The following is a 23,640-nucleotide window of genomic DNA, read 5'->3' as shown; positions in this document are numbered from 1 at the left end:
ATGGACAGATTTGTTCTCTAGAACTTCTCAGTTCTGTTACGTCCTGCTCACTCTCACAGCTAGAGGTGCAGAAGCCTATACTTGTATAGGTTTCAAAAGAGTGAACAAAAGGAAAACACCTTAAAAATGAGACCTTAAGGAGAGGGAAATAGTATAAAATAGATTTACAAGATCTGTATTTTTATGTGGCATTAAAAGCTACCACCTGACTCACTTTTTTATACCTACAATACTTCAAAATCGAAATGTGAACCATAGACACATAGAACTGTTGGAAGAGGCCCTGGGGATCATCTAATCCAACCCCCTACAAGAGAGAAATATGCAGCTGTTCCATGTGGGGGTCATTCCTGCAACCTTGGCATTATCAATTCCACATTCTAACCAACTGAGCTATCCAGGTCCACAGCCATGCAGTTCACTAGAATATGGAAAAAGTCATCCAAGCACCTGACCGATTTATATACATGTTGCTTTGATAGTCCACCCTTCCTCCCAGGAATTCCAGGTAGCATATGTGTTCTGTGTACCTTCCCCATGTTTTATTCTCACAACCAGGGTTTGTTTTTTTTACAGCTGGAACTCAGTTCCAGCACCTCTCAGGTGGGTGTCATTGCCATTATAAGTTATTGAACCAATTACAGTTGCTGAAAGGCACTTCTAGCCTCTGACACTACCTGAGACTTCAGCAAAGTGCAAATTAGGTGCACTGGGCTTTCAGCGTAAACCAAATCAAATTCTGCACTCTCCCTAGAAAGAATATCACAGACCCAAACAGTTTGTATCATAGAAGCAGAGAGAGAGAAAACACTTCAGTGTGTATATACATTTATTCCTGATTGCAGAGTTCAACAAATGCAAACATATGGGGGAGAAAATAATTACTGTATTAAAATGACAGAAGATCTTTCAGCACTGCAGTTTGCTCAATTTTATTCACTTGCCACAGAGGTCTCCTTGTTAAATACTCATCTATTTAGCACAACACATTTTCAATGTGGCCACAACTCATGTAACAGCAATACAGCTATCCTTTTCAGTTAAAATGTGATGTGATGACTCCAAATAAATGCACTCAAACATGTTTCTTGCAGCTATGTGAAGTCCCCGTGTTTCCTCCTGACCAAGGGATGAGGGCCACAGAATATTAGATGCCTCAGTGCTTTCTTCTTCTCAGCTGCTGCTTGCTGTTCAGTTCAGGCCTAAGCACAATAATGTAGCATTTTGGGAAGAATATACACCCCAGTAAGCCAGCACTGGAAGCTAAGATGGAGAAGATCTCCACAGCCACCATGTATTTCCCTTTTGTGCTCAGATAGGTGGGAACAAAGGACAGCCAAACACTACAAAAGACCAGCATGCTGAAGGTGATGAATTTGGCTTCATTAAAACTGTCAGGCAACTTCCTGGCTAAGAAAGCTACAGTGAAGCTGACCATAGCTAGTACGCCCATGTAGCCTAAGACACAGTAGAACAGGGTGACTGAGCCATCATTACATTCCAGAAGGATTTCTTTAGTCATTGAGTGCATGTCTAAATCTGGGAATGGGGGAGAAGTTGTCAGCCACACACCACAAAGAGTGGCTTGAATAAAAGAGCAGGAACAAACAATGGAGAGAGTTTGTCTTTTCCCCACCCATTTCCTCGTGGGTTTGGTGACCGTGAAAGCAAGAACCACGATGGTTGTCTTGGCCAGCACGCAAGAAACTGCCACTGAAAAGATGATGCCAAAAGCAGTTTGTCGAAGGAGACAGGTCACCTTGTCAGGCTGGCCGATGAAGAGCAGTGAGCAAAGGAAGGAGAGGGAGATGGAAAGGAGGAGGGAGAAGGTGAGGCTCCGGTTGTTGGCTTTGACTATGGGAGTGTCCCGGTGCTTAATGAAGATGCAAAGCACCAAAGCTGTGATGAAGGAAAACGAAAGAGCCAAAGTGGCCAGACTGATCCCCAAAGGCTCTGTATAAGACAAGAAACTGATGCATTTTGGAATGCATGAATCCTGTTCTAGGTTTGGATAATGATCTTGTGGACATGGAAAGCAGTCGTCCATGTCTGAAAAAGAAAAGTTTGGTTTCTGTACATGACAGCGTTATGTGCATTGCACTAAAATTATCAAGACAGCATTACAACAATAGGAATGAGACTTTACAGGTTCAAATCTGGCAAAGAATTAAGTGGTCTCCTCATGCAATTTGTAAGATGCCAAACTATGGGATGTTCCATGGGCCACCTGGGTCTTTATGCCCACCTCCATTTTAGAAGCTGAGTCCTATGACCAAGGGTGGCTTCTCTTCAAAGATATTATCAGTTATAAGTATGCAGAATATTTCTATTTGCCTTTCTGTTTTAGCTTATATTCTTTCAGCCGTCATTCTCTTCATTCCATTTCTTTTATCATCTCTCTCTTTCTTAGGGGGGGGGGGGAACACCTCCAGAAAGTACAGAATACCCTTCCACTCCCTCTCTTATCCTGTTTTCATTCCATTTCTCCCAACATGTCAGTTTGCATTCCAACAGCACTTAGCATATTCTGTCCTTATTGGTCTTTTCTGGGAGGTTGCCTGTGCAGGTATTTTTAAAGGGATTTTGAAGTTCTGAAAAACGTAGCATTCACAAAGCAGACTTTTCTATCTCCATTTTGTGTGTGGTTCATGTGCCTCACCCCACTACATAATGATGGGCACATGTGATGCTGTGATTCCTATTTTTATCTACATAATGACAAGTGATTCCTAATAATATTTATGTAAGATGCTGCTCCCATATCATTAACCAGGCAGAGGGCCTTCTCGATAGTGGCGCCTGCCATGTGGAACGCCCTCCCCTCAGTTGTCAAGGAAATAAACGACTATCTGACTTTTAGAAGACACCTGAAGGCAACCTTGTTAGGGAAGTTTTTAATGTTTGATGTTTTATCTTGTTATTAATATTCTATTGGGAGCTGCCCAGAGTGGCTGGGGTAGAAACAAAGAAACAACAACAACAACAACAACAACTATTATTATTATTATTATTATTATTATTATTATTGACCACAGGTGGTTAGACCGGACGACCCTTCTAACTCTTTGATTCCAACCATCCTTAAATTCTACATAACCTTTCCAATTGATGGCTAGTGACCCCATTAGTGTCCGTAGACTCTGGACATGACTTCCTTACCTGTTTGGTTGGAAATCTTCCCTTCTGGACATGGAAGGCAATCATAGCAGCAAAATGGCACCCCTTCCTTCTTTGCCTTACGATAACCCAAGGGGCAATTGTCATTACAAAGAGAAAGAGGCTGTGCCTGGCCACAGATGAAAGAGGAGGATGTTTACTAGATGGTGAAATTCTGCAGTGTTACAGTGTCTGCCATGTATGCTTCAACTGAAATCCCTTGGGGTCCCTCCCAATGATAAAATTCTATGATTCTATCTCATGCAGGACAGCCAATCACTGTCAGAAAAGAGAGAGCCATGCTTAAAATAATTTTCCCCTTGTACTTTACAGTGATACCAGTCCTGTTTGGTTTGTAGTTTCTGTGATATTTCACTTGTCCAAGCTATTCTAGTACATTCAGGGGCTGGGTGAGTATGGAAAAAGAGGGGAAAAAATGAATATTGATGAGCCCCAGCCACTCTTGGGAATCTTGGACCAGACAGCCTCACCTCCTCACCCATGAAAGGCGAACCATCTTTGGGGTTGGAGATTTGGCCAGTCTTCTCTAAGCACATATTTCAATGTGAGGGTCATGAGGAACCAGCAATAACTGGAACCACTCTTATAGGGCTCAGAGTGTGGTTGGGTTATTCCTATGGGGTATGATGGGGGCCGTGTATCTATTGCCTCATGCCAGGTGGTTAACACTCACTTTGGAGGTGAGGTTGAGGCAGTTTAATAAAATCAGATCTTCAATGCAAACACCTTTGACTCTTTAATAACTCTTTAATAATAATAACTCTTTAATAAACATTATTGAACTCCAACATTTATATCTCATCTCGCTATACTGGTATCCATGTGGAGATGCGTTGAGTTTATGCTAGGTTTCCAAAATAGCAATAAATCTGGAATTTAGAATGCAGAGGCTTCATAGAACCTTTTCTACTACTGGTAATACTTATCCATAGGATAAAAAATGGGAACTCTATGCACCATCTCATATTTTGGAACACATTGAAATGCGGGTTACTATAATTTCCTGTCCCTCCAATGAAACTGGTTGTTTTTGCTTGGTTATAGTTTGCTTATAATTCTAAGCCTATTTTTATTCATTTTTTGTGTTTATACTTCTACATTTCTCGGTGATGTTTAGAAGTATGTTCAATGTATTCCTTGTAGTTTAATCCTTGATTACAACCTTTCAGGACAAATGTCTACAAATTCTTTAAATATTAAAGTTTTCCAAGGAGAATATTTTATTTGATGAAAAGAAGGGTTTGAATGGGTGACATCACCCAACTGACACAGCAAAGAAGACCTCTGCCCCCATGTCCCCATGTGCACACTAAAGCTATAGATGAGCAGAGCTATGCCAGTATCTGAACTGTTGAAAACTGAAGATGGGACTAATGAATAGCCCCCAATACATGAATGGACCTTACCTGGTTAAACCTGTTGGGCCACACAATGGCTTCCTCAGAAATAGTGAGCACTTCTTCTTGAGGAGCCATGGGGTCTATGCTTCCAACTTTGACTCTGCAGAAAGACTGGTTTGGGAACGTGAGCCAATTCATAATATCAAATCCAGCCTCTATCTCACCATTTTCATTGAAGGATACTTTTCCTCCAGCACTAGTATTAAATGAGATGCTTCTTACAAAGTGGTTGAGCTTAAATTGGCAAGGAAAGAAATAGCAATTCATGAGGAAATCATGGGGATTTCAATGAATCTATCTAACGAAAAGTTTACCCTAAGAATTATTAAAACTGGATCCAACCAAATTCAAATTTACTTTAAGATTTAGAAACAGAAAATTTGTCAAGTAGACATGCATAGAATGATTCCTGCCCTCCGCCCATCAGCAGAAGGAAGAGACAGAAGCAGATTGATCCATGGTCTCTAAACCAACCCTTATGAGGGACAGTTGAAGGAGCTAGACATGTCTAGCCTGGAAAAGAGACTGGGAGCAGATATGATAGCCATCTTCAAATATTTGAAGGACTCTCACATGGGAGATGCAGCAAGCTTGCTTTCTCCTGTCTGATTGAGGGAGTTGCCCCAGATTGAGGGAGTTGGGGATGTTTAGCCTGGAAAAGAGGAGACTGATGGCCATCTTCAAGTATCTTAAGGGCTGTCTAATGGAAAATGGAGCAAGGTTGTTTTCTCCTTTTCTGGAGGGTAGGACCTGAACCAATGAATACAAGGTACATGAAAGGAGATTCCGACTAAACATCAGGGAGAACTTTCTGACAGCAAGGGCTGTTCGGTTGTGGAATGGTCTCCCTTGGGAAGTTGTGGACTCTCCTTCCTTGGAGATTTTTAAGCAGAGGTTGGATGGCCATCTGTCATGGATGCTTTAGCCGAGATTCCTGGGTGTTAGACTAGATGACTCTTCAGGTCTCTACCAACTCTATAATTCTATAATTCTATGCTCTTACTTTCCTACATTCTTAGTGTGCTCAGAACATTACCTTCCACAGCTGTTGACTCAGAATCTTCATTCTTCCTTCATCCACCATTGCTCTGTGCTTGAACCTTGATGAATGCATGGCATGCAATGCATGTGCCACAGCAAAGACAGCAGTGTAAACACTGTAGCTGTGGCCTGTCATGCTCATTTCAAAAACAGAAGCAGGCAGAGTCTCCAGTTTCTCCCTTCCAGTGCAGATTTTTCCATTGTCTATGTCTGTCATGGGATTGAGGAAAGAACATTCAAATGCGTCTCCCCAAAACTCTCTGATAAAGGCATATTTGTTTCCTGAAGAAGGTCTTATCATCTGAAGAAATTTCTGGAATCCTATTACCTCCTTAGAGTGAACGGCAACGGAGATAGAACCATGAAGGAAATCTATGTCCCAATTTCTTTGAAAGGAAACTGATGTGAAACCCATCTGGGATGTCATAATCCAGATTTTACCTTTGTCATTTGTTGATCTCCCCCAGCCAGTGTAGACGGGCAACATTCTCAGACTTAACATGGTATCAATTTCACCATGAACGATCATTGCATTAACAGTGCTATTCCTGATAACATTGCATGTTTTAATCAACTCATCAATTTTCTTATCAAAGTCACTAGAGTGAGTAAATTGAGGCATTGATATCATGAAATCAAAGCAGATGTCTCTCTGAGCAAACATGGGAACCACTGTATGTATGAATTTCTCTCCGTTGTCATCATGTGCAGATACCACCCCAATCCACGTCCACCTGAAATGAAGCAGTAACTGAAGAATCCCTTTATATTGATGATCCACATCTGGAAACATCTGGTGGTAGAGGACAGTCTGACTTTTCTTATTTATCACTGGAGCAACGCCATAGATGAACTAAATAATATGGGGGGAAATTAAGGTTAGGAAAATGATATAGAAAACACAATTGCACCAGAGGAAACATATATGGCAGCTTCTCCAGAATGGAGGACAAAATAGATGCCCTCATGGAACAGCACAGTGGAGTATTCAGTCAGTTTCACTGGCATATCTCACATGATATCAGTGTAATTCAGGAGTAGATGCCTTGCTGCTCAGGAGGTGTTTTGGACTCCAGTTCCCTTAAGCCCTAACCAACATGGCCAATGGTCAGAGACTGTGAGAATTGTAGTCCACAATTTTTAGAGGGTAAACATTTTGGCTGACCCTGATCTAATGAATGTGTTTGTTTTAAGGAAACACGGCCTTCTAAATTTAAAAATAACTGATCTTAGTTAACTTACCGTAAATGTTTCTTTCTTTTTTTAAAAAAACAAATTATTCAAAAGTTACAATACAGTTACAATACCATTCAATTCCAAGGAATATAACCCCTCCACAGAAACCTCTGTGATGATGGTGGCCTTAAAATATCCTGTTCTTCTTCAACAAAAGAGAAAAAGGGAGACCAGATCATGTTAAAGGTATCTTTTTTGGAGCTGCCTTTGATTAGTTGCCGATGGTATGTTAAATGTTTGTGACATATAGCATAAGTAATACACAGAGGTGAGCCTTTGTCTGACTTAATTGGCTATCACCCATAACCTACATGTTTTTCATAAGTGGAAGACACCACATTGGCTAATCCTATAGCAGGTCTTATAGCGAGGTGGACAGAAAGTACATTGGGGTCTAATGGCAGATCTTACAGAAAAGACTAGATACTGGTATGCTAGCGCAATATTTTCCTATCTATTTGGAATATCATTTCCTATCTATTTGGAATATCTATTTGGAATTTGGAATCAATTCCTATCTATCAATTCCTATGAGAGCCCGTGTGGTGTAGTGGTTAAGAGCGGTGTACTCGTAATCTGGTGAACCAGGTTCGCTTCCCCGCTCCTCCACCTGCAGCTGCTGGGTGACCTTGGGCTAGTCACACTTCTCTAAAGTCTCTCAGCCTCACTCACCTCACAGAGTGTTTGTTGTGGGGGAGGAAGGGAAAGGAGAATGTTAGCCGCTTTGAGACTCCTTTGGGTAGTGATAAAGCGGGATATCAAATCCAAACTCTTCTTCTTCTTCAACAACCCCCCAAATGCCCCCAACCACTGTATTCTCTCAATAAAGGCTCACGCCTTAATACATTTAAAGGGACAACCTGTCAAATCCTCCACTGTTAAATATGGTATTTTGGAATCATTCCTATCTTCAATGTACAAATCAATATCTGAAACCAAGAGATGTGGCTGATGCTCTCATAAACTCTTCAGCTCCACACACAGGTATTACCTGTGGAATCTTGTAGATACACAGGGTGTCCACCATGTGGAGGCACACTACAGAGGTGGGCCCTCCAATGACAGCTACTGGACTGTTGACATGATCACATTTGTAGTTAGGGATGAATCTGCCCTGGGTGGAGAAGACCTCCAGTGCGGCCTGATAGGTCCATCTCGGATTGAAATAGCTATTGTAGATATGGAAGCCCAGGGTGAGATTAGACAAAATCTTGGGATTTTCATTGATCTCCTCTACAGCAAATATCAGTGCCAGGACATGCTGGTAGATCTGTAGCATGAACCTGAAACGAGAGTTTTATGTTGTGTCACAGTGCGTTTCCTTCAGAATTGCAGGATTCACAAATTGTTTCCATCCCAAGAATGAAGAAACGTTTTCATGCAGTTGACCTTTTGTCACATGGGCTCAGTCACCCAATACTATTTTGAGAGAAGTTGGTAAGTACTAGGGTGCAAATTTCTCATAGGAAGTTTTTTCACATATTTGGGAGATTTGAATTTCTTAGCGTTGGTTTTCAGAATGGCACTGGCACATCCAGAATTTGACATTGTCTCATTTCTAACAATGTATACATGCACACCAATTGCACCTTATAAAATGAGAGTGAGCAGAATCCCTGAACTATCAGAAATAGTTAAAAATGGACCATTTTTATCCATGCATACCTCACCTTCCATTTAAGAACAGTGGCCTAGTAAACTTTGCTCTATCTTATTTCCTTGTAAACCATTTAGAAGTTCTATTTCTATATCTGTATATATTTTTTCTGTGATCTTAGGGTTGGAGGTTGCCATTACAATCAAAATACAAAATTTAGCTGAGTTTCCCCAGAATAGAGAAAGTTCTGGGGAGATTAATTAGGAATTCATGTCCTTATTTTTATTGGGGGAGGGGTTAAACATCATGAGAGAACATGGGCTAATGTTTCATCTGAGGTGCTTCTCCTTGGAAAATAATATGAGTTTTATGACTCAAGAATTTAGCTAGTTTACTAGTAAGGGTAGCATCTCCCCTTTTTAAATATTTGTGCTTCCAAATATCAATGATCATTTAGGACTGTGGCAATTTATAATCTGTAGAAGCTGGTTGTTGGATAGCAAACTATTTTTAAGGCAAATTTAGTGTGTTGAATGCAAATTATTTCAATATTTTGTGCCCAAGACAATCAGAGGCAAGTGGAAGGTAAGATCACCAGAGAAGGTCCCTGCAACACCATTAGTTGAATCACTCCTTTGATGGTAATCACAGTTTTTAGAGGTTTTAACCTTAGATCCATCTTTTCCAGAGCTCAGTCACATAGTGGCCAACCAGATACTCATGGAAACCCCACAAAACTCCATGGGATTCATAGGACAGGCTATTTAATATATCAGGCAAACCAAGTTTTGGAGAGCCATAGTCCCATTTGCAAACTTGAAACACATACCAAACACACAGTGCAACCTATTCTATCGACTATAATACAAGACATCTTTCATGATTAATTTCAGTGGAGCAAGGGGGGAACCCTGTGGGCACCAGGGAACATCTCTGGGGGTGCATGCATACCCCACAGGTGCCACGTTGGTGATCCGTATAATGGAAAGTTTGAAAATCTTACAAAGTTCCATCAAAGAGGTCCATTGAGGGACATTCCATGAACGTTATTGGAGTGGAAAACATGTACATCATAGACACGATGCCAGCAATGGTGAGATCTCCTGGATGGTGGAACTTATGAAGAATAGGAAGAGGGTCACTGATGCCACATTTGACATCTGGAATCTTGCACACTACCTGAGGCAAAAACACTAGTACTAATACGACAGCTGCCACTAACTTGCAAGAAAAAAATTCTTCTCCACACCCATTCATACTCATTATCTTCAAGCATGGCTTGAATGGACACACAGTTGGTCGATGCACAGCTCAAACTGCAGAAGATAAAGTATCAGTGATCAAACTGACAAGAGCCCTGACTGTCTCTAGCCCCAGCATGGAATGATACAAGGTTTATTAGCAGCATACTTCCTTCTTCTGGTGATTAGTACTGAAGCTCCCTTGGGACTTTGTGGGAAAGTAGAAGTCATCATGTTTAATTTGATAGTTAGGAAGCACAATAATTGCCTATTTAGAATCACAGATTCTGTGAGACAATGCGGACAACATGTTTATCTGCTCTCAGCAGGTCTTCTGTGGTCTTCATCACATGGACAGCAAGAGAGGCATCAGCTTGTAATCACCAAGAGCAACTGAAAAGCCCCCCAGAAAACAAGTGAGCCTGGGATAAGACTAATCAACCACAAATGACTTGTTTGCAAAGTCTACATAAAAGGTCTCATATTTAGAAGGTTTTAAAGAAAGAAATACTTTTGGAAATCCAGGTGAAAACTTCAGTGGCCATTGAGTAAACAGTATGGTTAGATAAGTGTTAAACATCCTAGTAAGAAACACACAGGGTTGCATCCAAAGTTAGTAATGCTTAGAGCAGACCCATTTACATTAATGGAATAACTAATTTAGGTCCATGAATTCAATGGGTCTACTCTGAGTATGACTAATGTTGGATACAACCCATAGTAGCAGGCACCAGTAACACGTAGTCAATTCACTAGATTTGCAGTCTGGAGAATAATCAAGATGTGCATCTACTGAGCATACCGATAGATCCACCATCCTGCTGAATCACGCAACGAGAGCATTAATTGTTGGCTTTGACTATGGGAGTGTCCTGGTGCTTAATGAAGGTGCAAAGCACCAAAGCTGTGATGAAGGAAAATGAAAGAGCCAAAGTGGCCAGACTGATCCCCAAAGGCTCTGTATAAGACAAGAAACTGATGCATTTTGGAATGCACGAATCCTGTTCTAGGTTTGGATCATGATCTTGTGGACATGGAAAGCAGTCGTCCATATCTGAAAAAGAAACGTTTGGTTTCTGTACATGGCAGCGTTATGTGCATTGCACTAAATTTATCAAGACCAGCATTACAACAATATGAATGAGACTTTACAGTATTAGTATTAGGATTAACCACAGGTGGTTAGACTGGATGGCTCTTGGGAGTTGAGTTTGGGAGCAGGAAAAAGGATTCTCAGCATTGTGCCCTAATACAGTATTGTGCTCCCTAACTGGGGCTGGCTGTCCTAGGTATTTGGGAGAGAGCTATTGCTATTCAAGACACTATTTTATCTGGACCTGACTGTCAGAGGAGAAAACCCAGAATTAAATATAAATTACTAACGGATTCCAAAGAAAGAGGGGGATTCTCTCTGCCAGATTTAAAAATTTATTTTGAAGCTGCTGCACTTTGTTGGATTAAAGACTGGATAAAATTAGAAGATACAGACTTATTAGACTTGGAGGGATTTGATAATGTGTTTGGTTGGCATGCATACTTGTGGTATGCTAAGGTAAAAGCCCATAAAGTATTTAAAAAGCATATAATTAGGAAATCATTGTATAATGTTTGGATAAAATACAAAGACCTTTTAGAAAGAAAGATGCCCGGATGGCTTTCACCAATGGAGGCAAAGGCCCAGAAAAAATTAAATATGGATACCAAATGGTTGAGATATTATGATTTATTAATAGAGGAGGAGGAAGGTTATAAATTAAAACCATTTGAGCAAATTAAAGATAAGCTAAATTGGCTACATTACCACCAGATTAATGAATTGTATAAATTGGATAAGAGAAATGGTTTTGCCTTGGAAAAATCTAAGTTGGAGGTGGAGTTGTTGGATACTGAAGGTAAAAAATTATCTAAAATGTACAAATCTGTGGTGATAGATTGGGCAAGAGATTTAGGACATAACATAATGTTTGAGGACTGGGAAAGATTGTGGAAGAAAGGGGTTAAGTTCACCGCATGTACTTTGTTAAAGGAAAATATTATGAAGATGATGTATAGATGTATTTGACTCCTGTAAAATTAGCAAAGATGTATCACAATTGTGATAATATATGTTGGAAATGTAAAGAAAAGGAAGGAAAATTCTTTCATATGTGGTGGACCTGTCCCAAGGTGAAAGACTTCTGGGAAAAGATTTATAATGAATTGAAAAAAATGTTGAAATATACATTTATAAAGAAACCAGAGGCCTTTCTTCTTGGAATAACAGCTTTGGAAATGCCCAAGAAAGATGTTAAACTATTTTTGTATGCCACAACTGTGGCTCGTATTTTGTTAGCTAAAAAGTGGAAAACCCAAGAAATACCAACAGTAGAAGAATGGCAGATGAAGATGATGGACTTTTTGGAGCTAGCCAACCTAACCGGAAGAGTCCGAGACCAGAAGGAGGAGGAATACCACGAGGAATGGAATAAATTTAATGATTATTTAGTTAAATGTGTTAAGCTAAACTAATCGGAAATAGCTTCCAGATATTTAATGGGCTTAGGATTGTATTTATGTTAACTGATAAAATAATGTGTTTAATACTATAAGGAGAAGATTTAAAGATGTTAATGTTCAATTTAAAGTGTATAAATATTGGGTTTTGGAAAACCGTTATAAGGATTTGCAATGAAATTCAACTAAGGGGAAATGAGGAAGTCGCTTTACAAAGTTAATAACTGCTATTTTTAATAAGGTTATGATTTATGTTTGTTATTTTGTTATTTTCTGTTTTTGTTTGTCGTTAATATTGTAAAAATCAATAAAATTTTTGAAATATATATATATATATCTGGACCTGACTGTCAGATTGCATTTCTTGGTACGGAAAGTATTGATCTGATGTGTCGAGATATTTCCTATTCTAATTAATTCAAGAGGTTTCTGGGAGCTTCTCTGTGTGAAAGAAGCAAGCAGAAGATTTGTGATGTTTGGGTTATTCCTTCAAAGAAACTAAGTACAGCTGGCTTAGACTTGTTCTGTTATTTCTTCTGTCACGGTCATGCTGACTATAATAAGAGACCAGAAGGAGCCTAGGTTTCACTTTCTCTTTCTCTCTCTTCAGGTGCAGTGTTCTGTATGTAGGGTTGAGGTTTAGTCTTATTATAATTTATTGTAAATTTAAATTTAAATTAATCTTCTGCAACTGGAATTCTTATGGACTGCGCCAATCCTGAATGTATTGGATTTGTGACCATTATGCTCATTTGCCTTCAGTAGCAGTAAAGCTCTGCTGGATGAAATATTAATTGCCTCTGGTCTATTTTTGGGGAATCCTGCAATGTGATTAAGTTTTTACTCTGCTAACTATACATTGGAGTTCTACTCTGGATCAATGTTGAGTAGAATTCCATAACATTCCCTTGCACATTGAAAACATTTTTCTGTACAGTGGATCACTTCTTCTGGAACATCGTTGAACGTCAGTGCTTCCACTCTATGGGCCAGTTAACCCATCGCTATTTCTACACCCCTCCAGACCTTCCTGAGCCCAAAGTTTTTGCCTGATCCACAATGGAACAGAGAAGGTTCTTGTCAAGAGGGAGAAAACATGTTTTGTTCACTGCAGATGGTGCCACGAAGAGTGCAATGCTCCAGGGACTGTGAAACACACAATTATCTCAGTTCACTGTGATTCACTCTTCCTTTGGCAATATCCACATGGCATTTTGAAGTCCATAGACCATAAAGAAAATTCAGAATCCTTTTAAAATGCAACCCCAGTGCCAACGAGAACTGTTCTACCTAGAGACCAGAGCTGGGGCAGCAATAGGTGCTAAAATAGTCTGACAGTGGATGATGGTAATGAGCCTAGATAGAACATGATGATTTAGAGTTAAGAGAAGAAGGTTTTCATCACAAAATGTTAGTGTTGTTCTTGTTGCTGCTACTCATGGTGTTCCCTCTGTTTTGGGTACCTGCTGCCTTGTATTGTGTGACTGACCCCATTCACATCCAACACCAGTATTATCAACCAGGACACTTCATCATCGGTTGTATCACTTCACAGCTGCAAGCACCATCCTTCACGCCACTAAGGTTCAAGGAGAACCCATGGGAAATGCTTGTTGAGGAATATGTGTAAGAACATGATTTTTTTATATATGTCTGAAGTGAGGGGGGAGCCCTAAGTTATAATAATCATCACAACCAGGTATCAGGGGCAACAGGGATGTTCAGAAAGCCATCTGAACAGTGCTGGAAGGTTCCCAATGGGACTTGTGGGGCTGAAGGGAGTGGGGGGGGGTGGGAGTGGATAGAGTCAGAGTAAATGACAAGCAGAACCACTCCCTGGACTGGCTGTAAGAAGAAAGGGGGGAGAAAATGGATTCAATCACCTTTTAAAGGCAACCCTATGTAATCCAAACCTTCTGAAACACAGGCATCCTTGAAATTCATATTATTATTTTTCTTGTGAGAATGGAAATGCCATTGTGCTTAGCATCCACTGACAACCTTCCCTGCCATAAATATCTCTAATCCACTCTTGAAGCCATCCAGGTCCATTACCATCACCAGCTCCATAGTTTATGTATGTGCTGTGTGAAGAAACATCTTCTTTTGAATTTCCAACATCTTCAAAAATTCAGACTCATAAAATGTCCCCAAATTCTTGTCTGTTGAGATAGAGGATATTCCCCCACCTGCTTTCTCCATGCCAGATTCAAGACCTTCCAAGATCTTCAGCGCTTTTTACCTTTCCATGATAATAATGTATTTGATTTATCCTGTGTACTACTTTTGAATTCTTACCTGGTGCTCATCACAGTTTCAAATAGAAGCATATTCTTAAAAGTGGTAATTGAAACGTTTAGGGGCATGGCTTCTTAGGAAAGTGTGTATGTGTGTTAGAAATATTATTGAGTTTAATAAAACTTGACCTCCTTCATTCTTAAATAACTTGTGGAATATATAAAGCTATGTCCTTATGCATTTTTGCTTCCCATTCTGTTTTTGGTGGAACTTGTGATTTGTTTCCTATAGCGACCTTGACATAGTCTTGCTGCAACAATTTCAGTTCTCTTTGCTTTCGACTACCTTTAGGGTACTTTTCTCCTCCTAGACTAAGTATACCTGTCTTGTGTGTGGATTATGCTGCACCAGATACTTCAGCAACAGCAGGTGAGTCCATCACGTTCATCATCTTTCTCTTGTTTCAGCACAGTACCCAAATACTACCAGCATGTCCTTTCCTTAGTCTTTGCTGTGAAGGAGGTCAATCAGAACCCCAAGATTTTACCCAATATCACTTTGGGGTTCCAGATCTATGACAGCTACCTCAATGCAAGGATGACTTATCAGAATACTTTGAATCTTCTGTTTCGCCAGAAGAGGACTGTCCCCAACTACAAGTGTGGTGTTGAGAAGAACCTGATTGCTGTCATTGGGGGCCTTGACCCTGAGACTTCTTTCCACATGGCCTCCATCTTGGGCCTTTATAAGATTCTCCAGGTAAGAAGAATGTGGATGGAATTAAGATTTCACAGCTATGGCATATGATTCAGACTTAATGTATAATCTCAGGGCAAAATCATTGCAGGAGATCTTGGAGTCCTTACCATACCCCAGTTGCAAAGGTGGTTCTGACCTGTCAAATGAACTACGGGAATAGCCCAGGTCTCTGTCTCTCCTGTTGCTGCAGCCTGATGTACTTAACAATATGTTTGATTATTCAAAGATACCTGGTGATTTAAAAGAACCCTCTTCTCTACTCTAGGTCACCTATTCTTCGTTTAATCCGGTGGTGAGTGACAAAGACCACATTTCTTCCTCATATCAAATGGCCCCCAGTGAAGCACATCAATACACTGGGATTGTCCAGCTTCTTCTGTTTTTCCAGTGGAAGTGGGTTGGAATCCTTGTCACAGATGATGATCAAGGTGAAACATTTGTGAAAAAATTGACACACCAGCTGTCCCTAAACGACATGTGTATAGCTGTCACTGAAAGAATGCCAAATCCCAATGACTTTCTTGATCCTTCTCAGATGTTTAATGACTTTCAGAATAAGGCCAGGTCCCTAAGTGAAACAAATGTAGTTGTATTTGTTGTAACTGCAGATACGAACACCAGGACATGTCTGCAGTGGTTGCTAATGGTAGGTGGGATGCTCAGTTTGAGGCCTATAAACAAGGTGTGGGTTTTCACCGCGGATTGGGATTTCTCTACGGAAACATTCCACAGAGATCTGGATATTCAAAGCTTCCACGGTGCCTTATCCTTTGCCATCCATTCCAATGAGGCTGAGGGGTTCCACAATTTTCTCCTGAACCTCAATCCTCACTCTGATGCTGATGACTTTCTCAGGCTCTTCTGGGAACAAGCATTTGGCTGTAAGTTTCTAGATGTGGAATTGGACCAAAGCTGCACAGGTGAAGAGAAATTGGAGAGTCTTCCTGGGATTTTTTTTGAAATGCAAATGACCAGCCAAAGCTACAGCATCTACAATGCTGTCTATGCTGTGGCACATGCTTTGCATGCCATGTCTGTTTCCAGAACCAAAGATGGACAGGGGATGCTTGGAAACTATGTGGGATCTCATGTACCACAGGTAAGGTCTAACATGGAAAACAGATCAATTCTCAATTGAATAGGCTATCATTCCATGGCTGGAGTCCCCCCCCCCCCATTATAGGCAGCAGGCAAGAAAATGCCAGACTAATTCTCTATCTTCTGCTAGTGCTTTTAAATAGTCAACTAGCATAAAGGTTCCTCTGGCAGTTGTTGAAATCCATCTGTGTCGAGAAAGAATGGAGTGTGCCTCCAGGGTTATGTCAAACTGTGGCATTAGCAGCATTGCAGTCACCTCCACAGGGTGCAAGATTGGGCAGTGTGTCTGGAGGTCCTGGGCTGCTCCATCAACAAGACTCACCCTTGACCTCACTGATACTGATTTCCAAAGGAAAGCAGAGCAATATGGCACCAACTTGGCTGCACAAAATTCTGGAAGGAGACATTCAAGGTGCCACCCAACCATCTTATTGACTCTACCCTGGATTTGGGTAGGGTCTACTCCTTGGCCTTTTCTTCTCCCAAATATATGCATCCTGTTTACGGTCTTTTTGTGTTCTAGGATCTCCTTCAGCCTGTGGCAGCACTTTCTCGGTCTCTCATACATGAAGTTATGAGATAAATGGAAGTGTATGTCTGTCTGTGGGAATGTGAGAGTGTCAGTTTAAACTTCATAAACTTCTTTTTTATAGTAGATAGGTAGCCGTGTTGGTCTGCCATAGTCAAAATAAAAAAATTCCTTCCAGTAGCACCTTAAAGACCAACTAAGTTAGTTCTTGGTATGAGCTTTCGTGTGCATGCACACTTCTTCAGATACACATCTGTATCTGAAGAAGTGTGCATGCACACGAAAGCTCATACCAAGAACTAACTTGGTTGGTCTTTAAGGTGCTACTGGAAGGAATTTTTTTATTCTTTTTTATAGTAATTTGTGACACTGGTGGTCGTACTGTCTTCTTTGGTAGATTCATCAAGACAGTAGCTTTGTGAAGGTGTCTCTGCTGTTCCCTTTCCAAAGTCCCAGGAAGGAAAGAAATTGGGGTTATGGTGGCAACAACTTGCCATTACTGGTGTTCTCCTTGAGAAACAAGTAAAAACCACATGGCTAAGGAATTTCCCTTCACTAGCCAGAGAAGTTTCAAGAAATACTGTGAGTTTATCCCAGCATGAGAAAACAGAATCTTTGTTGTGTGTTCTCTGTTCCCACCTAATCTCCTGTTCCTCTGTAGCTTCAACCTTTCCTGAAGAATATCTTCTTTAACAACAGCGCTGGGGACACTGTGTTTTTTAATGAGAACCATGAGCTAGAAGGTGGATTTGATATCATCAACTGGGTGACTTTCCCCAATAAGTCCTTCTTAAGAGTGAAAGTTGGGAAAATGGATCCCCAAGCTCCACTGGGCAAAGATTTCTGCATTAATGAGAAGATCATTACATGGCACCAAAGTTTTAACCAGGTAGCACCCAGTTGCAACTTCTATTGTCAATTGGGAAATATTTGTCAGATTTGTTTTATAATCATTTACAACCTGTTAGATGAGTTTGTGAACGTGTCACTGTAGTGTTTCTGGTTCCCAGGATTCAACACCCTGCAGTTTCTCATCTTGACAAAAATATTCTAAAGGAAACATATATCAAGGGAAACATATATCAAGGGATCCATGGGCTTGCGCACCTTCTTTCATTTATCCACTCACTAGCAGAAGTTCAGGGACACGGGTGGTGCTGTGGGTTAAACCACAGAGCCTATGACTTGCCGATCAGAAGGTTGGTGGTTCGAATCCCCGTGATGGGATGAGCTCCGATTGCTCGGTCCCTGCTCCTGCCAACCTAGCAGTTTGAAAGCACATCAAAGTGCAAGTAGATAAATAGGTAACGCTCCGGCAGAAAGGTAAACGGCGTTTCCGTGTGCTGCTCTGGTTCATCAGAAGCGGCTTAGTCATGCTGGCCACATGACCCGGAAGCTGTACGCCAGCTCCCTCGGCCAATAAAGCGAGATGAGTGCTGCAACCCCGAGTCGTCTGCGACTGGACCTAACGGTCAGGGGTCCCTTTACCTTTACGTTTAGCAGAAGTTCAGGACATTTGTTTCTTGGCTTTAATATGCACAGATCTTGGTGATTGGCACCACTAACTTGCATCTGAAACAAACACTTTATGCCATATTTCAGTAGAGCCCCCTGTTGATGAAAAGTCAAAGAACAACTGAGAGCACAGGAGCATACATGCAATGCCTTCTTTTTCTTGGTTAGGTGGTTCCCCTGGCCTTGTGCAATGACCCCTGCCATCCAGGTTACAGCAGACAAAGGAAAGAAGGGGAACCATTTTGTTGCTATGATTGTGCTCCGTGTCCAGAAGGGAAGATTTCAAACCAGACAGGTAGGAAAAAACATGTTCTGAATATCTGTGATGGAATTGGCTATGTCAAAAGGGAGATATGTACATCTCAGAAAGCATAATGCTCTGTTGTGGTTGCTGTGCAAGAAGGAGCTGACAAACACCCTGATTTATGAACAGCTGATAAACATCTATTCTGCTTACCTCCATGCCCATAAACTTCAGGGATTGCTACAACAGCTTACTTAATCACCAAAGTTTTAGCACTGTCAATTCAGGACTACTGTGCTTTTTATAACCATACAGGTGTGTTGACTAGATTATATCAACAGTATAAGTCTTCTGTTGATGTTAAGCTGTCTTTCTGGGCAAACTTTTGCTTTGCTTTCTAGGAAATGCTTTCTATATTGTTCAAGGAAACTTCCTTTTCAAGGTCCCCTTCTACTGTGAAACATGGTTTTGGTAAATAATATTTCTCCATCCAGATTCCTTGAAAGGGTCTGAGCAGCCCAAGCTTGTGCCCAGAGTGGTCACTTGAGTGCTGCAAACACAGCAAAAAGAATGCAAGAGACACACCAAAACTTTAACCATATGCATGTGTAAATACAGATAAACCCTTTGAGGGTTATGGAGCTTATGATTTAGAGTGTGTATAGGACTTTAGCTTCTGGATGTTGAGTCTGATTTAATTAACCACTGGAAAGAAACCTAAGTACTCAAAAAATAACTTAGAGAGCCAGTGTGGTGTAGTGGTTAAGAGCGGTGGACTCGTAATCTGGTGAACCGGGTTTGCTTCCCTGCTCCTCCACATGCAGCTGCTGGGTGACCTTGGGCTAGTCACACCTCTGAAGTCTCTCAGTCTCACTCACCTCACAGAGTGCTTGTTGTGGGGGAGGAAGGGAAAGGAGGGAAAGAAGATTGTTAGCAGCTTTGAGACTCCTTAGGGTAGTGATACAGTGGGATATCAAATCCAAACTCTTCTTCTTCTTACCTTACCCTAAAGACAAAACAGGTAAATAGTCTAAAGGTTTCCTGGAAAATATAATGTTTCATATTTTGTATACTGTAAATTGCATTGAAACATAGGACAATAACATTCAAAGTTTCCTGATCCTTTACTATAAATAATTGTACCTCAGCAAGACCCAAAACTCTGTATCTGGAAGCCTGATTTATTTATTCCCCCTTCAAGATATCAGTGATTGCTTACTCTGCCGAGAAGATCAGTATCCCAACAAAGAGAAAACCCAATGCCTTCCCAAAAGAGAAAATTTCCTGTCTTATGGAGAAACTTTTGGCATCAGCTTGGCTGTTTTGGCTCTGGCTCTTTCTGCAACCACAGCCTTGGTGCTTGGAATCATCATCAAAAACCGGAACACTCCCATTGTCAAAGCCAACAACCGGAATCTCACCTACACGCTGCTCGTCTCTCTCCTGCTCTGCTTCCTCTGCTCTTTGCTTTTCATTGGCCAGCCTCAGACATGGACCTGCACGCTAAGACAAACTGCTTTTGGGATCATTTTCTCAGTAGCTGTTTCTTCGGTCTTGGCCAAAACCCTCACTGTGGTTCTGGCTTTCATGGCCACCAAGCCAGGATCCAAGATGAGGAAATGGGTGGGGAAAAGATTTTCCATCTCTATCGTTCTTGGCTGCTCCTTTATCCAAGCAAGTATTTGTATAGTCTGGCTATGTAGCGACCCTCCTTTCCCAGATCGGGACATGCATTCTCTGCCGGACGAAATCATCGTGGAATGCAATGAAGGCTCGGCCAACATGTTCTACTACGTTCTTGGTTACATGGGGCTGCTGGCTCTTGTCAGCTTCATTGTGGCTTTCTTTGCTCGGAAGCTGCCGGACGTTTTCAACGAAGCCAAATTCATCACTTTCAGCATGTTGGTCTTTTGCAGTGTTTGGGTGTCTTTTGTTCCAACCTATCTAAGCACCAAAGGGAAAAACCTGGTGGCTGTGGAGATCTTCTCCATCTTGGCCTCCAGTGCTGGGATACTGAGCTGTATCTTTTCCCCTAAATGTTATATAATTATCTTGAGACCTGAACTGAACAATAAGGAGCAGCTAAAAAGAAAGTAAAAATTAAACATTTGGTTATATTTCCCTAGAAAATCTAAAATGGATTAGTAGGCTGGAATTTTCATCCCAAAATGTATATGCTTGTTTTGCTTATTTTATTAAATGTTGACTAATGTTATAGTTTTGATAACGACCTGCCTGCTGCCTACCAAAGAAAGAATTACATCCATCATGAGCTGTTCAGCACACACTTTTTCTTCAGGGCATACCAGCTCTTCCATCATAAACTGAGGTCCAGTTATTCAGCCCTAACGCCTTGCCTCAGATGCCATTGCTAGGTCCTCAACAAGGACACTAAACAAGGCCAGAGATGAGTGCATGAAAAGCCATCAAATCACTGCTGGTACCATCTGGGTCTCTCATTACTTGTTTTCCTGATACCAGGCATGATTGAGGTTCTTACTCTGAGAATCTTTGTAAGCTACTTTCAAAAAATAATGAATATGTAAATAAATATTTTATGGAATGTTCCTCTTCAGAACATATTAATGGAAATAGGTGCAGGAAGCTGCCAATAAGATCCTGCTTTGAATGGAGCCAGGTCCATCAACTTGACCATGCTGGTCTTTGGTGGTTTTTGGCTATCCTCTGTTCCTACATACCTGAGCACGAGGAGGAAATACATGGCAGCTGTCCATCTTGGCTTCCAGTGCTGGATTATTCTTTTCTGCAAAATGCTACATTTGGTGAGACCTGGGTTGAACAACAAAGAGCAGCTAATACAAAGAAAACTATAAATAGCAGAAGAGATTCTGTTTTCATTTATTAAAGCTACTTAATTCAATGATAGCAGAGAATAATGATTTTATGGCAAAAATGGTTCTTTGACCCCAAATCCCACCTGATTGTTGCAATACCTGAGTTGAACAGCAAAAAGTACTTAATAATATTGATATTTGTGGTTTCCTTTATGTTGTTGTTATTCTACCTAGGATTATGAAAGAAGCATAAAACAAGGCAGGAGCATGTGAAGGAATCAAATTATATTCAGGATTTTTGTGTTATGTTTTGGCCTTATGAAACAGCTACTTTTGGTTTTTGAAACTTTTCTGCTGAGGCCTGGCTCTTCCATTAGGCAGGCTTAGGGAATTGCCTCAGGTGGAGGGGCAGCCTAGCTGTCTCCTTCGGTTTCTGCCCCCCACCCAAATAACTCTCCCAGGGCTTGCCAGGTCACCCGCTCTATTCTCTTCTTTCTTTATTGACATTATAAACAATCCAAAAATGCAAAATTATATCGTGCTGTACACAAAGCAAACAAGCAATAAATAACAGGAAAAAGAAATGGTGGCACAGCAATATAAATCACGGCATCCATATTCCCCAAGCTGACATGGATGGTGAACACTGATCAAATTCTGAAGCATAGGAAATAAAATCCCACCAGATGATATAGAAACATGGTGGGTCCTTCATCCCCCTATGTCTGTGTGTCTCTGCTGATTTTTTTTCAGCAGAAGCTAAATTCCGTAAGTTATTACACCATGCAGCCCAATGCGGACTTGCCAAGACAAGATTGAATCACATAGTAGAATAATAAGAAGAAGAGTTTGGATTTGTATAGTCTGGCTATGTAGCGACCCTCCTTTCCCAGATCGGGACATGCACTCTCTGCAGGACGAAATCACTCCCTTTCAGGAGTCTCAAAGCAGCTAACATTCTCCTTTCCCTTCCTCCCCCACAACAAACACTCTGTGAGGTGAGTGAGGCTGAGAGACTTCAAAGAAGTGTGACTGGCCCAAGGTCACCCAGCAGCTGCAGGTGGAGGAGCGGAGATGCGAACCCGGTTCCCCAGATTACAAGACTACCACTCTTAATCACTACACCACACTGGCTCTGGAGTAGAAACCCAGCCCCTCAGAATGAGTGAGATCTCTTCCAAAACAGGCTGCCTATCTCATTCCTGGACATGTTGTTGTTGTTGTTGTTTAGTTGTTTATTCGTTTAGTTGTGACCGACTCTTTGTGACCCCCTGGACCAGAGCACGCCAGGCACTCCTGTCTTCCACTGCCTCCTGCAGTTGGGTCAAACTCATGCTGGACATAGGAGCAAGCAAACCACAGCACTTCTGTCTTGTCAGTTTTCAGCTTATTGGCTTTCATTGAGCCCATTATGACACTTGCAGACACTGAGGGATTTTTCTGTACGCAACACCCTTCCCAACCCTGATGAGACCTCCCTGTCCTTTTTTATTCATTTTCATTTGTGGCCCTAGTGAAACAGTGCTGGTGGAGATTTTCCCATATACATCAAGAAGCCCAGAAAACCCTACAAATATGTGTGGCATCTAAAGGGCAGCTGCATTCCCTATGGGTTGTTCGATTTGGAGTGACTGTTAATGAACCTATGTTCGGAGTGAAGTTAATGAACCTATGTTCAGAGTGAAGTTAATGAACCTATGTTGATCAACCTATGTTGATCATATTCACCATCTAAAATAGGTCTAGTAGGGCTAGCATTGGGTCCAAGCCCATTCTCCCTACATCTGGACATAGGTTGGAATAGTCTACCTGTTCCCAAAACCCACAAAGAAGTACTGCACAGCATCAGTTGTCCATTCAATATTGCAGGGGGCACAGAATGCAGGGGATTGAATTAGCAGAGAAAGCATTAATTTTTGCAAATAAGTGATTAAAAATAAATTATTTTATTATTATTTTTCTCACATAGGGTATTCATCACTAAGAATTTTTATTTTTATATTGATGTTTAATGTTTTGTCCTAGAGTGGGGGGGAAGACGAATTGTAGCACTGACATATTGATCCCAAGCATGCTCTGCTTCCTCATAGATTCGATATTGGGAGTCACTGTAGCTCAGCCTAAATCCCCCTTGTCTGTAATGCTGGTGCAGCTAGAAGGGATCAGGCAGATCTGCTGAATTGTGAAGTTCTGAGACCTTAGAGAGTAATTCTTTCTAATAGTGTGAGCTGTTTCATAAGGGGACAGGTGGTCTTGCATATTAGTAGAACCCCCTTC

General features: G+C 41.1%; 1 protein-coding gene across 1 annotated transcript; it reads left to right on the top strand.

Moving 5' to 3' along the window:
- Window positions 1-13,623: 13,623 nt before the first annotated feature.
- LOC310693884 (vomeronasal type-2 receptor 26-like) lies at window positions 13,624-20,665 on the top strand (the record flags this gene model as incomplete). Its single annotated transcript, XM_083476279.1, has 7 exons — window positions 13,624-13,811; window positions 14,891-15,182; window positions 15,448-16,102; window positions 16,227-16,281; window positions 17,509-17,698; window positions 18,493-18,619; window positions 19,770-20,665. The coding sequence occupies 7 exons, from the start codon at window positions 13,624-13,626 to the stop codon at window positions 20,663-20,665; spliced, it is 2,403 nt and encodes an 800-aa protein (XP_083332405.1).
- Between the last annotated feature and the right edge of the window lie 2,975 nt (window positions 20,666-23,640).

The sequence above is a fragment of the Podarcis liolepis genome (assembly GCF_965112155.1).
Source record: "Podarcis liolepis genome assembly, chromosome: 15".
NCBI classification, from domain to species: Eukaryota; Metazoa; Chordata; class Lepidosauria; order Squamata; family Lacertidae; genus Podarcis; species Podarcis liolepis.
The sequence above is the reverse complement of the archived record's forward strand: the minus strand, read 5'-3'. Positions and strand labels throughout refer to the sequence as shown.